Source organism: Somniosus microcephalus, chromosome 11 (assembly GCF_052327205.1).
Source record: "Somniosus microcephalus isolate GS21.2 chromosome 11, FLI_Smic_1.0, whole genome shotgun sequence".
NCBI classification, from domain to species: Eukaryota; Metazoa; Chordata; class Chondrichthyes; order Squaliformes; family Somniosidae; genus Somniosus; species Somniosus microcephalus.
Window position 1 is genome coordinate 157,693,620 of NC_140997.1, and position 18,853 is coordinate 157,712,472.

Consider the following 18,853-nt stretch of genomic DNA (forward strand, 5'->3'; position numbering starts at 1 on the left):
GCTACACCCATCGTTCCTGTAATGAAGAGGTCGTTGAGTAATACGCCTCGGGAACCAAAGAAGGTCCGCATCTGTGGGGATTTTAAGGTGACAGTGAACCCAGTCCTTCACATGGTACAATATCCGCTTCCACGAATTGAAGATATTTTCGCCTCGCTATCTGGAGGTAAATGCTTCACCAAAATTGATCTAGCCCAGGCGTACTTGCAAATGGAGGTAGAAGAAGCTTCGAAACAATACCTTACGATCAACACTCATAAAGGTCTCTATCAATACAACCGGCTGGTGTTTGGAGTAGCCTCGGCTCCGGCTATCTGGCAAAGGGCAATGGATCAGGTCCTGCAAGGGATTCCAGGGACCCAGTGTTATTTGGACGACATCTTGGTCACGGGCGAAAATGACGGTGATCACCTCGCCAACTTGGAGAAGGTGCTCACCAGATTAAAGGAGTATGGGCTACGAGCTAATCGCCACAAGTGCGAGTTTTTCCAGAAAGAGATCTTGTATTGTGGCCACGTCATCAATGAAGAGGGGTTACATAAGTCCCCTGACAAGATTGAGGCAGTAGTCAAGGCTCCAGCACCGGATAATGTGTCACAACTGAGGTCGTTCCTCGGGCTGGTAAACTACTACCACAAGTTCTTACCAAATTTGTCTACGGTATTACACCCACTGAACACCCTACTGCAAACAGGGGTACCATGGAAGTGGGATGACGACCATAGACGAGCTTTCCAGAAGTGTAAAGAATTGATCACATCAAAAGAGGTGTTGGCCCATTTCAACCCAGCACTACCAATTTGTTTGGCATGTGATGCATCACCCTATGGTATTGGAGCGGTGCTGTCGCACAAATTCCCTGACGGGTTGGAGAGGCCAGTAGCCTTTGCGTCTCGGTCACTAACCTCAGCCGAGCGCAACTACACCCAGATTGACAGGGAGGCCCTCAGCCTAGTATGGGGAGTAAAAAAATTCAACCACTATCTGCATGGGCAGAAGTTCACGTTGCTGACTGACCACCAACCACTTGTCTCCATCTTTAATCCTAAGAAGGGCGTTCCAGTGATGACTGCACAGCGGTTACAAAGATGGTCCCTGTTTCTAGGGGCGAATCAATATGAAATAGAATATAAAGGCACGAAACAGCATGGGAACGCTGATGGGCTATCGCGCCTGGCACTGCCTACTGTGGAGGAAGCACCAGCAGTGGACCCTATTGAGATATTTTATTTGTCAATAATTGAACGATTGCCAGTAATGAACGCGGATATAGAGAAGGAGACCCGCAATGATCCGACGCTGTCTCGGGTATATGAATTGACGGTGAGGGGATGGCCAACTCATGGCGACTCACTGTTGCCAGCATTCTCATCCAGAAGAGAACAGCTGTCAGTATGCCAGGGGACAGTGATGTGTGGATCCAGAGTGGTGATTCCACCCAAGTTAAGGGAGAGAGTGCTAAATGAGCTACATGAAGGTCATCTGGGGGGAGTGAAAATGAAAAGCCTTGCTAGGGCTTATGTGTGGTGGCCGGGAATCGATCAACAAATCGAAGACCTAACTAAGAGCTGCTTAGGGTGCCAGAAGGTCCAAAATGCACCACCACATGCCCCTCTACACCCATGGGAGTGGCCCTCCTCTCCATGGTAACGGGTGCATATTGATTTCGCTGGTCCATTCATGGACTCTATGTTCTTAATAGCAGTGGATGCTCATTCAAAGTGGCCTGAGGTGATAAAAATGTCTTCAACCACTGCAGAGAAAACGATTGCAGTCCTACGGACCATATTTGCCAGAAACGGTTTGCCAGAGCAGATTTGCTCTGATAATGGACCACAGTTTGTGTCCGACGAGTTCCAAAAATTTATGAGAAGGAATGGGGTAAGGCATTACACATCCGCCCCGTATCATCCAGCCACAAATGGATCGGCTGAGAGGTTCGTACAGACCTTTAAGAAGGCGATAAAGGCCATGTGCGACGATGAAATTCCACTACAGCATAAGATGGACAATTTCTTATTAGCCTACCAAAACGCGACACATGCAGTTACCGACCAGACCCCGGCCATGATGTTCTTTAACCAAAGGTTGAGATCTCGTCTGGACTTGCTCAGACCAAATGTGCGAAGAAATGTTGAGGACAAACAATTCCAGCACATCAATGAGAAGCCGACAAGGAGCTTCAATGTAGGGCAACCAGTCTTGGCCCGTGACTATCGAACAGAGAAATGGCAACCCGGAATGATATGTACAAGGCAGGGGCCATTAATGTACACAGTGGATGTCGGGGAGAACATTGTGAGATGCCACGTCGATCAGATCTTAGCGACACAGGAACGCGTCAACCCCATGTCTCGAGGAGCTGGAGATGAACCCGACACACCGGTAGCATCTACCCCAGACCCAGTAGCAGTGGAACCCGATGAACTACCCGATGAAAAGGGGTCAGAATCACCTCTGCACCAAGAAGAAGAACCTCCGGAAAGGCGCTATCCCGAAAGGGTCAGGAAGCCGCCCCAAAGACTGAATCTATAAATGGACTTTTGTTGCTTAATGTACATGTTGAAATGTCAATTGTTATTTGAATATTAGGGGTACTACTAATCTAAAAGGGGAGGAATTGTAGTGTATGTGCCTTTAAGTCAGAACTACTTTTACAGCTCCTGTATACTGTAGTACCGGCAGTGACCACACCTGTATATAAGCTTTGCGCATGCCTCTGTACCCCCAGTCTTGAGACTACCCTCCTCCAGTAAAGACCTGTTTCTTGTTAATGTACAGCATCCGTGTGATTATTTAATAACAGCATATCCACTGAACCACGGATCCAACAGGGGTGAAAAGGGTCAACAGACCTGGAGATTTCTTTAACATAGTGCAGGTTCCCCTAGAGGCTGAAAGGGTTCATGTGACAGTGTGGTGTTGCTAGATCTTTGTTGCTCTTTCTGAAGGTCTATAAAGAGCCAGGATCTGAGCAAGCCAATAATATTGCCTGTTGTTTGAGAGGCTAAGTCTCCATTTTTTGGGGGAGCACTAAAGGCAACTGCAGCATAGTCATGCCCTCCTGAGATGTTATTACTCCTTCAGTTAGTTACAAACAAGACTAAGGTTATGTTTTAAATATGTGTTTGTGATTGATTCACAGAGCTTGTTACACATATGTTGTGTGAGAATGCTGTGGAATGTTGGAGACTTCCAGACTTGTGTTAATCGCATTTTTTTAAAGTCAAGGTTAATGGTACTGTAATTAGGTGAATCATGATTGAGCATATAGCTTATCACGTTAAGCAGCGATTTAGTACAGTCTAATGTCAAATATATTTTCAGAAATACTAACAATGTTAATTGGGGGGATGGACTGTATGTAGCTGGATTAATTTGATGCAATGTGTGAAAATGTTCAGACCCAAGAGTCTAGCCTTGTTATATCATGGTGTGTCTTTCTGTGCGTGTGACACAGTGACCACAAGTTAGCCTATGTGCTTGCTATGAGCGGGAGCTGCGGGCTGGCCTATGTGTGTGCATGGCACAGAGTGATGGCTGCAGTTTGTGTGTGTGTGTGAAAGTGCCAACAGTGCAGAGTAGCAGCTGTTATTTGGCCATCAAGGATCACATCCCACCCCTTCACCACTAGGTGATTGAAAAAGTGCAAAGTTTTAATTGCGAAAATAAGAGTGACGTAGTGGATTAAAACACGGCTCCATCACTACTGAGCCCTGGGTTTGAATCCAGTCCCAATTTGGTGCAATGCAAATCACCTTTCTCTGCTGGGTCTATTGATCCTATAATGAAAGGCCTTGGGCAGCATCACTCTAGTTCAGAGGGGTCCATAGTGCAAAGCTGCCAACAAGTTAGTGCTAAGTTGGTAAACTCAAGAGACTCGAAATATGCCTGGTGCGGGGAGTAAAACTCACTGTCGGTGAAGAATGGTCTTCTGGGGATATAATTTTAGGCACATCACTGAGATCCTCCTTTTGGTGAGACAAAGTAGAAGGAGGTTTAATCTGTATCTACACCATGTTCTATCTGATCTGGAAGTGCTTCTCTTTTTTTGCTTGCCAGTTTTGTTCCCTTCCCTCCAATCCTGTCCTGAATTTGTTGGCTCATTGCTGGGGAACAGTTCCACAGGGGCAATTCACCATCTGGTACTTTTATCCACGTGGTCATTATTTGGGTGTGAGCCTTTACAGTGAATATCAAGGAGCTATTCAACAATGGGAACATTCTAGCCACAGCCAATCCTGTCAACACCAGATATATCTCGCACACGCTACCAACAGGGGTCACTGGACACTGATCAGCAGTGGGGGCCCTGGCTGATTTTGATTTCCCTAATCCAATAATGGTGTCCTTGCTGCCACCCCGACTAGGATCATTTAACTCGGTACAAATTGGGGATCAAACCTGGGATTGTAGGGCTCAGTTATTCCCTGGATAAACAGGGGAGTGCTGGTAGTTCATGCTAGTATTGAGAGAGTGTTCAAATCCCCACCACTGAGATCCTCTTTTTGAATGCACAAACTTACAAAAATATATATTTTCAAAAATTATACATTGTAATGAGCCGCCAACTGCAACAGCACAGTATATGGAGGGATATGGAAATGTCAGACTTTTGAAAGGGCACCTTGGCACATAGACCTTCCTTCCGCATATACATGGCAGTTTGCCTAACATAATAGAAGCTGAGCCAAGTTTGAGTATTCATGAATTAGCTTAAAATAATCCAGTTTGGGTTGCTGTCTTTTTTTAAATATTTGTTCCTGGGATGTGGGCGTTGTAGGCAAGGCCAGCATTTATTGCCCATCCCTAATTGCCCTTGAGTACATTATCAAAAGTGGTTCTCTGCTCATCGCTATCCAATGTGTTTGCAACTCAGGGCAAGCATTCAGACTCCTTACTTCTCTGAACCTGAGTTTTGTATGAGTGGAATAAATATCCGCGCAGTGTGAGCACAGATCATCTCCAGGTACACCTGGATCAATCAACAAGAGATGTGAGTCATCTGGCTTGATGGCACCATGTGGGCCAACTTGTCATTGTTGAATTTTAAAAGATTTGAGATGTACATTAGTGAAAATGCTACAATCCCTGACTGGTTGCTGGAACCTCGCACACTTGCTCAAGGTACAAGGTACAGATATGTGGTTCAAGTGAAACTTTGGTGATGCATTTTGACATCATTTTAAAACTGAAGGTAATCAGTACTGGCACCGATTTGTGTACTGCCTTGTTGAACTCCCCAATTGTAAGATTTGCAAAATTTGTACATTTTTTCGAAGGTTACTATTAATAAAAAAGGGACCTTGCATGGACATTTTAAATCAAAAAGGGTACCCAAGATGGCGTCCGTGCCTCGTGGCAGAAAACCTGTGAGATTTTAAAACTTGGGCTCTGCGACGCAGGTAGCTTGTGGAGAAATCGAAACCAAAGCTACAGTTTCTGTGAAGAGGGACTTTGTATTTTGAAAGCAGACAGGACTTTGAATGATGTATTAGATCAAATTGGAGACAAATCTAAACCCAGTTAGGCCTATAGTTAAGGCCATCAAGCAGTTTACATAAATAATCAGCAACAGATTAAGGAAGCCATCGAGGCTGGACAAGCCCATCAAGGTCCATTCATAACAAAACAAGTCAATTATCGGGCCGGTAGATGCAATTACCGGCCATCTAAAAACAGTTAGTATAGATTGCTACCATTATTTAAAATAGCCCACCAAGATTAAAACAAAGAACTAACCTGATTTGGCGCGAAGATAAGGGCTTTCGAAAGGAGTATAATTGAAGGCCCCGGGTAGCAATCGCACTCTCTCTGCTCTGCTCGCTCTGCTCTTCTCCTCCTCGCCCTCGTGGCTGTCGCTCTTTCCTCGTCCCGCGCTTACCCACTGGCCTTTGCCCGTGCCTTTCCCCACTCCATCTGGAAATCGCCCAGGCACTGCATCGGGCGGACACGGACAATTCAGGCCAGGCGAGGTGGGACGCGACGAGGCAAGACAAACTGAGGAAGACCAACTGAGGAGACAAACTGAGGAGATGAACTGAGGATAGGCTTAGAATCATCGGGCCTTCAGTCTCAGCCAACCTGCGACTATCTTTATGCAAACTCAAACTGTCAGCCGAGGAAGAGGAACCATCATCCCTGCAAGGTAAAGTACCCAAACAGAGACTTTAACTTTGGGGTACTCAAACCTGGACAACGCCCTTGCAGCACCCGGAGACCATGTGATGATGGCAGGCTCCAGAGAGCACCAAGAGCGAACCCCACCGCTGTTTTGAGTTCAGCAGACCCTTTTGATTGGTGAGCATAAATTCTGGCCCCTCATAGCTTAATCTAGTTAGGCATAGGGGGTGGGGTAAGGATAAGGGGATTGTTAAGATAGTTATTTTCCCTCGATGTGCCGTGTGTTCCCCATTCCCTGTATAAGTATAGTTATTTGTATTTGCCTGTAATTTTATACACTGGTAACTTCTCATAAGACTGTGTTATTTTTCCTTTTAATAAAATCTTGAGTTTTGCTTACATCCAAACCACCTGTCTACTCGAGTCTTTTCTGTATCGCCGCCTGTACCTAAGTCCGGTGTCTAGAACCCAGGGGCATGGGAGCGATTCGAACCGCTCATAAACAGTCAGCAGCATAACTGACTGGGCGTTTACGCCAAACAAACACCATACGCCACCCCCTACACAATGTTGCCTGCCCGTATTTAATACCAGGAATTGAGGCTGCATCTACCTCAAAGGTACCGTGTAAAAACTATCTGCGTCACAACTCCGGGAATACAGCTGAGTTTTAGTAGGCATTGCCTCTTGTGTGTGATGCTTATGGACAATAATAGAATATTAAAATAAACATGCTCATGTCCCGATAAAGACATTTCATACACACGTGTTAAGATTTGACTTTTCAGATTGATCGATCATAACATTCTTGTATTTCTTTATATTCTCTTTACAGATGTCCATTCTTCATCAGACAGGAAAAGGGGCTCCATGTTTGGGATGCAGAGGGGTGTGCAAAGCATTTGAGCCACATCCTTGGAGGTAAATGAATCATAGAATCTTAAAGCACAGAAGGAGGCCATTCAGCCCATCGTGCCTGTGCCAGCTCTTTCCCCACAGCCCTGCAAAATTCTCCCCATCAAGTATAAATCCAACCCCCTTTTGAAATTTACTATTGAATCTGCTTCCACCACCCTTTCAGGCAGTGAATTCCAGAAATCCCATGAAAGTATGCTTCTGTTTGAACATTCTTGCAGGAAGTAATCTGTTGTTAATAAGTGAGTACCTGTCAAATATTTAGCAGCCAACTAGAGCACTCCCTGTCAATGAAATTCCTACTTGGCTTTAGTTCCCAAAGAGGAGATGCAGTAATTTAAATTTTACAAAATGTAAATTTGCACACTTTTTACCCACTAACGAGGCACGGTTCTGCCACTCTGGCTTGATGTCTGTTGACTGCAGTCGCAACATGAAGCTGTTTTTTCAGCCTATTCATGTTGAGCTGCAGCCTGCAGATAAACTGTCAAACTCTGGCTCGAATCGTAAATACAGATGAGGTGAATTATTTTCATTTGAATTAGAAATGTTTGAGATTTCTTTGTCCCTGTTCTTGCAGTATTTCTTAATAGCACCACACTAAACTTAGATATTCACTCCAGTTCTTCTTGTTGAGAGAGTGATTGGGATGATAGTCCAATATTCAACTTCCAGACCTACAACATTCAGACTTCATTATCAGATTTTGTTTTTAAAGTGACATGAAGAGGGCAATTTTAACCCCCAAAAACTGATGGGTTTGGTTCGGGTGGGAGGTTTAAAAAGTTAAAAATCTGAAACAGGAACCGAACCCGCCCACTACTGGCTTCAGCAGAGGCAGGATGAGGATCAAGCGACCAATACGCTCGCATGAGACGGGTCGGTCATTGAAACCTTTTAAGGAGGCTTTGTGCCTTCATTTTAACAGGCGATTCTATTTTATGTCATGTTGGCCTTCCTTGGCCTTGGGAAACCAGGCAGGTAAAAGGAGGCGAGATGGGCTGAATCCACTGCTTGTGGGCCAGGAGGAGCACGAGTGTTTCCACCAGGCCCAACAAACCTCCCTGTAAACCCACGCCCCCACCCCCACCATCTGATCTGACCATGATCAGACCCCCCTTGACCACCATCTCCACTCCCCCCCCCTCCGACCGACCACCATCTCCACTCCCCCCCCTCCGACCGCCACCCTCCCCCCGTGATCTCTCCCACCGCCCCCCACTAAACCCCCGACGGCAATTTCTCCCTACCTGCTGCTTGGCTGCAGCCTTGTGCTGTAGGCTTTCCCGCCCGACAGGCAAAAAATTAAAAGATGTCCTGCTACGGGAACTACGGGAAACCTGTACTTCTGGGTTTCCCATCCATAACTCTGCCACCACCACCCCCCTCACCCCCCGACCCGCACTGAAGTTTCTGACAAATTGGGCAGAAATTGGGTCAATTTTTTATTTTTTTAAAGGAAGTAAATTGATAGGGTGGTTGGCATAACCTTAACTGCTCAGTGTGATTGCAAAGTGGGCAGTGGGATATTCAGATGCCGCTACAATTGCCTGATGCCAGTTTGATTCAACAGAATAGCAAGGAGATGATATTAATAGTCATTGAGGAATAAGCCTAGCATGTGACATATCTGTTAGCTTTAGAAGAGGCTCACAACTGGACTGATGTGGATTGAGTCTATTTGTGGACTGTAACTTACTGAGTTGCACTTGAATAATGCCAGGGTTGCCTTGACTGTGCATAGTGCCTCACCGACTTTTAAATAGATATTGAATCCTTTAAAACTGTCACGAGCACACTTAATCAATTGTACTGCATAAGTGGTGGAAAAAGTTTTTTTTAATGCTGAGCCCTGGTGAGCAGGAATTTTCCCTCGCCTAAATAAATATTCAGTCAGTAAAAAAAAATGGTTTTTTTAGGTTTAATCGGATTTGAATAGGATAAAGTCATCTTTTTCTGAGGTCTGTAACCAGCCATGAAGGATTAGAAGTAGAAAGAAAGCAGCGAGACACATTGAAAGAATAATCAAACTACAGTAACGCTACATTTAAACTGTCACCGCACTTGTTTGTTCTTGAGCTCACCATAGCCAGAAGTAAGTCTTGTTCAGAAGTAAGTCTTGTTCCCTTTCTTTCCCCCAACTCAATTATTAGGAAGGAATGTAAGAAAAGCCTTATTTTATCAGCTTTTCGGAGCGATTTTTCAATTGATGGGAACATTTTTAGATAATTGGTGCACGACTTATTTACTGAAAAAGCTGAGCACATAGTCCTTTTCTGGCAGCTTGAAACTAAGAAGGATTCAGGTATTGAAGACCTGAAAGGGAACTTAACTTAGATTTTTGGCTTTGTAACATGGTTGCCCCCAGTGTTTAAGTTTATCAAGATGAAGAATGTAAGTACTACAGATTTAATATTTTAGGGCGCCCAATATCGGCATCAAGAACTATCGAGATAGATACAGCAGAGATCAGACGTAAAGTACATCACCATCTGCTCTTGCCCAAGCATGAGGAATAATGAAACCCATCATCAGCAGGCTCACAATGTTATTATGATCAGAGGAAATCTACCCTCAATGCTGCTTAATCACAGGAAAGCACTTCCTAATGCATTTAACTAGTGTCGACAGTTCTGTAGACTCTCTTAGCTCTGTTCCTCACAACCGTTACCTGCAGCCAACATACAGATCCACTCTTAGTTATTTGAACTTGAACAAGGACCAAGATCAAGAACAAGTTTCAAAGAACTGAGGAAGCGGATTACAACCTGCAAGAGAACTTGGATACGTTGCTTTTTTGGAATGCACCCGCACCCCCCTCCACCACACCTTCCCCAACTGGCTAGTTTAATTCCACCCCCCGCCCCCAAACCCTGCTCCTCGCTTTTCTGAGGTACACAAAGCATTTGCTGTCTGTTCCCTTGAACTAGAGCCCATATTCCATGCATGAGCCTTACTGGTGAGTATCAGCAGGCGAGTTGACCTCTTGGGTCACAGGCAAGATTGGCTCTGTCCCATGCACTAGTAAACAGAAACCTTGTCCTTTCTCTTTCTTTCCCTTTCACGCCCCCCCCCCCAACTAATACAACACAATCCAACCCAACTCAATAGCAAAGAAGCCAATTTTAGCACCTTGACTACTGCCACATTTGAGATCAGCTATCTCAGCAGAGGCTCGTGGAAGCTTTCTAATTTATATGAGTCATTAGCTAAACTAGCTCAGCCATCGGAGATGCTTAATATATTGTTTTTAACCTGGTGTGTAACCTTTCTTTATTCCAGAATTGTGTTTAAACAAGCAATTTATTTTCCTTCCATTTTCTGGAAACTACATTGGTCAGTACACGAGAAAAGCAAACGTCAAATAATGTATCCTACTTTGGGTGACGTTTTTCTCCTGAATGCTTCTAATTTGACAGTCGCCTAAAGAAGCCTTTTCCATGTGACATCAGTTCTGCTTTGTGGCAGAAAGACCTGTTAGTAAATCTGGTTTTCAGTTATTTACAATGAGGAGTCATGGTTATTAGCCCTAGTACACAAATTACAGAAAGCTAGTGCACAGGTACAAAAAGTAATCAAAATTGATTGTTGGCCCTTCTCTCAAGGGACGGGAATATGAACGGGAGGAAGTTATGCTTTAGTGTACAGAGACTTGGTCAGACCCCATCTGGACTGCTGCTCAGTTTTGGGCACCGCACCTCAGGTAGAAAATATTGGGGAGAGGTTGCACTAACTTAGTTAGTATTCCCTTGAGTTTAGAGGGTTGAGGGATGATCTAATTGAAGTGTTTAAAATGATAAAAGGATTCAATAGAATAGATGCCGAGAAACTCTTTCCTCCGGTGAGGGAATCAAGAATCGGGGGTACAATCTTAAAATTAGAGCCAGGTCATTCAGGAGTGAAATCAGGAAGGAAGCACTTTTTCACAAAGGGTAGTGGAAATCTGGAATTTTTTTCCTCCAAAAGGCTGTGGATGCTGGGTGAATTGAAATTTTCAAGACTGAATTCAACAGATGTTTATTAGGTAAGGGTGTCAAAGAATATGGAGCAAAAGCGGGAAATGGAATTGAGATGCAGATCAGCCATGATCTAATTGATTGGCAGAACAGGCTCAAGGGGCTGAATGGCCTACTCCTGTTCCTATGTTATTCACATACTTATCTTTTGTTTTAATTGCATGTGAGTGGCTGGTTATGAGATCCACACGTGCACACACAGATGCACACAAATACATGCAGATACACAGTAAATTATATACACACAGACTTCAGAATTTTTGACGATATGAATAAATGATGCAATTACATAGAAACTTTGCAATGTTGCCTGTTCCTCTATGAAGGACATGGTGATTTCAGTGGGTTGAAGGCTAAATTCCAGGAGAGACAAGAGTCACATCTCAAAAATGTTGGTCTAATTATATTGGAACTTTTACAAAGTCTGTAAACTCTCTGCATCTATTCTGATTTTTCTTTCTGAAATGGAAGATCTTGAACACTTAAAATATTGGTCTCTGAGGATCTTAAAGATTCCTGTGGTTGAAGGTTTGCTTGTTTATATGGGTGAGAGGGAGTGGAGGAACAGGTTGGAAAGACTAAACAGGAATCTATTTTAGTTTGAAATTCATAATTATTTAGACTTGATATTAATATAATAATTTCTCTTTTTCTGGTTGAGTTATGCCAGGTGGGAAATGGAACAGTACACTGCTTCATAAGCCCATGATTTTAACTCGCAGTGAGTGTGGGGGTCAGCGGGTGAGGGTCAAGCTTGCCCTGGCTCGCCAATGTGAGGCCCTGGCCACTTTAACTCCCGAGCCACATTTAAATACGCCAGGCCCAAATTCCGCTTGAACCAGAGGTCAAAGATGTGAGGTCAGTGGGCGAGCAGGTGATCTTAACACTCCCCCTGCCCACCCCACCCCCCAACCCCCCTGCATATCCCATTTCTTATCGGATGCGGAGGGAGGGAAAATCAGGGCTGCACTTCAAGCGTTCATCGGCCGGGTGTAGATGCAGAGTAAAACTCCCTCTGCCTCAGCAGTGTAGAAATACATGAAAATAAATGGAAGTTCCAACACGGAAACAGGCCATTGGACCTAGCCAGTCTGAGTCAGCATTTTGCTCACATGGTGGATATTGTAAGAGCAGCCCACACTGCACCAGTGCAACACCTTATAATTTCCAGCTTTAACTATCCTGTGGTCTGTCTCGAAATGAAATTATAAATTTAGTGCTGAGTTAAGGCGAGTTTCTTTCTTGCTGTGTTGCTGCCAAAGTTAATTTTAAATGGACATTGTCGGAACAGTGCACTGCCAACACAATATTAGCTGGACAAATATTAATAAAAATCCAGATTTCAGTGTCACTTTTTAGTCGGGAAACATGATTTAAAACGTGTTTGGTTAGTTATTTAGCAGGGGTGGATGATCTGTAAGGATAAGAAGTCTTGATTTGCTCCAGGGATTAAAATGAAGATCTCTTTTCTTTTCCCTTCACATGGATGCATATATACCATCCAAAAAGGGACAGCCCCTGTTGGAAATCAGCATGGATTAGGCCCTCTCTTCCCTTAATGCTGCTCTTATCTGAGGTCTGTTGCTATTTAAAGTGATTCCAGAGCCTACATACACTGGGGGCGAAGGGGTGAGGAGGAGGTGGGGGAAGCTGGGAGCAGCTTGGAGGGAGGGGAAGTGGGGAGAACCAGGAGTGGCAGCTTAGGCAGGAGGAGTAGTGAGAAGTTGTGCTTTGGAAGGGAGAGAGGGGAAGCCAGGAGCAATGATTTGGGGTGGGGAGGGAGGAGAGTGCCAGTGTAAAGTGAGGGGAGGAGGTGGAAGACTGCTGTCAGTAACTGAGCAGGCAGTGGGGAGAGGATGTTTTGTCACTTTTGTACACCATGGTGGCATCAAGCATTTTGCAGTCAGGTGGAGGAGTAATGCAGCTCAAATCCTGTGTCAATATAATTGTTGTTGTCGATTGCAACATCGGCGAGTGTCCTATAGTGACCTCGCATGGCATTGCAGTTCTCAAGTTATTAATTCTTGAGGCCTAAGAAGTGTTAACAGATTAATAATACCATTTGTACCAAATGAAAAAAAGTTTTGTGCTATCGGCTCTTTCCTACTGCACAGTGGATTGAGAACTGGCCATTTTTTTGTTGAACTGGTGACTCTTGACATCAAGAGGGAGGCAGAAATCTTGTTGCTCTTTTCAATCTGGCTTGAATTCCAACTCCATTCCCAGATGTTTATAAGGCAATGTTCTTGGACATTGTACCACCCATTCCCATTAGATAACGACTCGTTGTACAGAGGCTAAAGCACTTCTAATACAGCCTTCTTCCAAAATGCAGCTACAACTTGTACTAAGTGCAACTTTTCCATCAAATATGTTAAGGCTCAAACAAACAACGGCCCTTTGATCTAATTCTGTGGCATGACTAATTGCATTGATCTGCCAGATGATGGTCATTCCTTTACAGAGAAGCAAGCTATCTAATGTTACACGTTTACTTTTGACACAGGAAGATATGCAAGTCATGTAAATGCAGCCAGGAGGATCACAGTCTGCACTCTGATGCTGAGGATGATCGGAAAATCGGCCGCCTTTTGGCTGACTCCAAATATTCCAATCTGACTGCCCGGGTGAAGGGAGAAGATGGGGTCCGCATTTATAAAAGGAACCGAATGATTATCACCAACCCCATCGTGACGAGGAAAGATCCAACGTTTGATACAGTCACATATGAGTGGGCCCCACCAGGGCTGACCCAGAAACTGGTAAGTTGATCTACACAGGAGAGCTGACATGTGTTTCACAAGCTTGTCTCACTAACTCTATCAGGGGACTATTGTAATGGCGTTTCTTGACATGCATTGGGAAAACAAAATATAAGAAATGAGAATTATTTTATAAAATCAAAGCTATTCTGAGCAGCTGACTAAATTTATATTCTGAGAATCAGCAGAAACAATCTGTTTTCTCTGCATAATCTAAGACCTTATAAAAAAAAATCTCCAATATTTTTCACGAACTAGAAAATTTTAGAAACTTTACAAACTTAAATTAGGTTCACCACTGCAGGTATTAAGTTGCAGGTATTTAACCTTTTTTTGCACTCATTCACAGTGCTTCTGCAAATGCTCCCAGGATGAGGCTTGGTTATATCTGAATAGTAAAGATCATGGGGGAAGAATTCGGTTGCTTTGCGCTTCCCATTAGCGCCCTAAGAGGGGGCACTTCGGGAGCGCCCCCTCACTTACCGCCGGACATTATGTCCGACGGGGTCAGGGGGCCTACCTGCGGCCGGGGCGGCGCTATTTAAAGGTGAGGTGCCGGGAGACCACTTTTATTGCTGGCCACCTGCCAGCACCTGTCCCCGTTGCCGTCCCCAACCTCCTGAGCACCGCCCTCACCCCCCCGCGAAGTGCCGGCTGCGCTCCGTGAACCCGGCACTTCTCTTGAGTGCCGGGCTCTTTTGCCGGCACTCCAATCCTGGTGGCCCAGCTGGGCCCCGGGTCACACTGCGCAAGGCCCCTCCCCTATAAGAAGGGGAGAAAGGCCTGCAATACCGCGGCACATAGCACCACGATATTCCCTCCCAGTGCCCAAGAGGGAGGCGGGGTGCTTCCAGTAGTGCCCCACTTCTCTCTTGGGGCGCTACCAGTCCATTTCAGCTGTGGGGGTGCTAATTCTTTCAGGGCGTTAAAAGTGGCGCCCCAGCGAAGTTAGCACCCCCAAGGGGGCGCGACTCAATTTTTCCCCTCATGTGTAGCAGAGACATCTAGACCAAAAGGTTCCACATTTTATTCCTAGCCTCAGCTGATTTAGCTGATCTTAACCAGGATGTTAGAACTGGCCTTGCACCCCTGGCCTGCAGAGGGGGAAATCAGTCACGGTTCCTACCCTTGATTACTATCATTGGCGGTTGCTGAAAGGCCTACCTTTGGTAAGGACAGGATTGGGCTGTGCTGCTTGTCCATGGCTGGATAGCCTGCAAAGATTCTCTGTCCAGGTTCACTTCAACAGGTATGAGCTCCCCTGATAGTTTAATGAGAAGTTGAGTCATGCAGGCTAGGAAGGTCCCACGTTTGATCAATAGTTTGTAAGCTAGCTGATCTCCATTGGACTGGTGGGAGGGGAGCTGCAACTGACCTCCGCTTCCATGGGTTAGGGAGTGGAAAATTAGTCAGAGGTCCTACTCTGGATATCGTACCCCAGGAGGAGTCAATGCCTGAGGAAACATAGAAACATAGAAGATAGAAGCAGGAGTAGGCTATTCGGCCCATCAAGCCTGCTCCCCCATTCAATGAGATCATGGCTGATCATCCAAATTCAGTACCCTGTTCCTACTTTCTCCCCATATCCCTTAATCCCTTTAGCCTTAAGAAATATATCCAACTCCTTTAATGAATTGGCATCTACTGCCTTCTGTGGTAGAGAATTCCACAGGTTCACCACTCTCTGGGTGAAGAAATTCCTCCTCATCTCTGTCCTAAATGGTTTACCCCTTATTCTTAGACAAATCCACCCTCCCTCTTTAAGAGCTCACCGGCGCCAGAGTGTCTGCCGTCAATCAGCAACTCGCCGCACCTGCGCTGCGCCCGCCCTCGGGGGTATCGCTCCGGGCCGCCGGCTTAGCGCCTAATGATAGTCGTGCATCGCCTGTTTTAGCGCAGCAGCAACCTCTTGGGGCGATGCCACTGAATATCGGCGAAGGTGGCGCGAAGTTGCGCCGGGCGCAAACTTTAGCGGCCGCCCGGCTGTAGCGCCCCAAACGTGGCTATACTGAATTTCTAGGCCTATGTCTCTATCACTGGACTCCTCGGGTTCGTGTCCGCTTCAGGGATCACATGCTCCATTCCCATCCCCCAACTTTAAAATCGGGGCCACAGTGTCTGAAGAGCAGACTTCCCTCTGGCGTCCAACACTGCTAACACGGGGCTTTTTCTGAACCCGAGTCTGTTGGGAAAAGTTCACCATCAAATACCCCAGCTGGAGTATTGTGTCCAATTCTTTAGGAAGGACGTGAAGGCTTCGGATAGAGTACAGAAGAGAGTTACTAGAATGGTTCCAGGGATGAGGGATTACAGTTATGTGGATAGACTGGAGAAGCTGGGGTTGTTCTCCTTAGTGCAGATAAGGCTAAGAGGAGATTTGATAGAGGTGTTAAAAATCATGAAGGTTTTAGATGGAGTAAATAAAGAGAAACTGTGTCCAATGGCTGAATGGTCGATAACCAGAGGGCGCAGTTTTATGGTGACTGGCAAAAGAGCCAGAGGCGACATGAGGAAAACCTTTTCTACACAATGAGTGGTTAGGATTTGGAATGCACTGCCTGATCGGGTGGTGAACACAGATTCAACAGTAGCCTTCAAAAGGGAATTGGATAAATACTTGAAAGAGATAAAAGTTGCAGATATATGGGGAAAGAGCAGGGGAATGGGACTAACTGGATTGCTCTTCGAAAGAGCCAGCACAGATTCGATGGGCCGAATGGCCTCTGTGCTGTACTATTCTATGAAAGACTCTTTGCAGATGAGCTGCAGTAATAGAGCATCAGCGAATGCTTAAGATCACTGGGAACAGCAAATAAATACAACAGTCATTAAACTTTATGGGCTAGATTTTCAGTTGCTTGCGCCAGCAGTTAGCGCCTTAAGAGAAGTGATTTTCGGGCGCTATGCGTGTAGCGCCCGGGCGCAGCGCAGTTTGCGCCCCACCCCAAATTAAGTTGCCCGTTAGCGCCGGCGCAAAGTTTAGCAGCCGCCCGGATGCGCGCGCAGAAAATGACGTCACATCCTCGTGCAACGCCCTTTGGCCGCCCCGAATCCAAACTTCAGTCGTACCGCCCCATTGTGCGGCTGGCGTCCAGAGCGTTTGTAAAATGGAACGCAACACACCCTGGGGAGCGCAAATTAAAGGGCACTCCTCCTGCACTATAAAAGGCAGTCTGCATGTGTTGTGTGGAAGGATCCAGTGTGTTGTTGTGAACGGTGTATTCCGACCACCACCACCACCACCACCACCTCCTCCTCCTCCTCCTCCTCCTCCTCCTCCTGTTTTCCCCCCCAGACTCTGCCTTTGAAAAAAACACATGCACCCTTCCCCTTTAAGAGCTCACTGGCACCAGAGTGTCTGCCGTGCGCTGCGCCCGAGCTCGGGTGTTGCGCTCTGCACCGCCGGCTTAGCGCCTAAAGATAGTAGTGGAACGCCTCTTTTAGCGCTCCACCAACCTCTTAGGGCGAAGCCACTGAATTTCCGGCAACGGGGCGCTACTTTGGGGCGGGCGCTAACTTCAGGCGGGCGCTAAGGTTAGCGCCCCAAAACTGTCTATACTGAAAATCTAGCCCTATATTTGTTATTGGCTGTGTTAATGACTTTAAATCTGAGGGTCAAATGCCACAGACAATTAGGCTCTGAGTAAAGTCAAGCCTCTGTTCATGACACGATAGTTGTTCCTGATGTTTGGACTCTTGCAGGTCATGCCAGTTTCCTGTTGAGCACCATGTGTATCCACTGGGAATCATTAAGTGCTTGTCTGGCACTCCTCTCAGTAACTTGGGGAGGGGGTGGGAACCATGTTATCTAATTGTAAAATGCTTCCCTCTGGGACATTAGAGGTGAACTGTCTGCTTCAATGGTGCAGCTCATTTAGAGTCATAGAGTCATAGAGTTTTACAGCACAGAAAGAGGCCCTTCGGCCCATCGTGTCTGCGCCGCCCACCCTTCCCTGTCCAGTCTAATCCCATTTTCCAGCATTTGGTCCATAGCCTTGTATGCATTGGCATTCCAAGTGCTCATCCAAATGCTTCTTGAATGTTGTGAGGGTTCCTGCCTCTACCACCCTTTTGGGCATTGAGTTCCACATTCCAACCACCCTCTGGGTGAAAAAGTTCCTCCTCAAATCCCCTCTAAATCTCCTGCCCCTTACCCTGAATCTATGCCCCCTTGTTATTGACCCCCCTACAAAGGGGAAAAGTTCCTCTTTGTCTACCCTATCTATGCCCCTCATCATTTTGTATACCTCAATCAGGTCCCCCCTCAGCCTTCTTTGCTCCAAGGAAAACAACCCCAGCCTGTTTAGTCTTTCTTCATAGCTGAGGCGCTCCATCCCAGGTAACATCCTGGTGAATCTTCTCTGCACCCTCTCCAAAGCAATCACATCCTTCCTATAGTGAGGCGACCAGAACTGCACACAGTACTCCAGCTGTGGCCTCACCAGCGTTTTGTACAGCTCCATCATAACCTCCCTGCTCTTATATTCTATGCCTCGGCTAATGAAGGCAAGTATCCCATATGCCTTTTTAACCACCTTATCTACCTGTTCCGCTGCCTTCAGGGATCTATGTACATGTACACCAAGGTCCCTCTGACCCTCTGTACTTCCTAGGGTCCTACCACTCATTGTGTATTCTCTTGCCTTATTTGTCCGTCCAAAATGCATCACCTCGCACTTTTCAGGGTTAAATTCCATTTGCCACTTTTCCGCCCATCTGACCAACCCGTTAATATCGTCCTGTAGCCTGAGGCTTTCCTCCTCGCAATTGACCACCCCACCAATTTTCGTGTCATCTGCGAACTTGCTGATCATACCTTTTACATTCTCATCCAAATCATTTATGTAGATCACAAACAACAAGGGACCCAGCACCGATCCCTGAGGTACCCCACTGGACACAGGCTTCCAGTCACAAAAGCAACCTTCGACCATCACCCTCTGCCTCCTGCCACTCAGCCAGTTTAGGATCCAACGCGCCAAGGCACCCTGGATCCCATGGGCTCTTACCTTCTTGACCAGTTTCCTATGCGGGACT

General features: G+C 46.0%; 1 protein-coding gene across 1 annotated transcript in view; it reads left to right on the top strand.

Annotated features, from left to right (window-relative positions):
* The window catches only part of lmcd1 (LIM and cysteine-rich domains 1), a 99,699-nt gene that overhangs the window by 25,237 nt on the left and 55,609 nt on the right, over nt 1-18,853 (top strand). The window contains exons 2-3 of the mRNA XM_086001377.1: nt 6,959-7,044; nt 13,561-13,816. Of these exons, the coding sequence (XP_085857503.1) occupies nt 6,959-7,044; nt 13,561-13,816 (342 nt within the window). The remainder of the gene's footprint in view (nt 1-6,958; nt 7,045-13,560; nt 13,817-18,853) is intronic.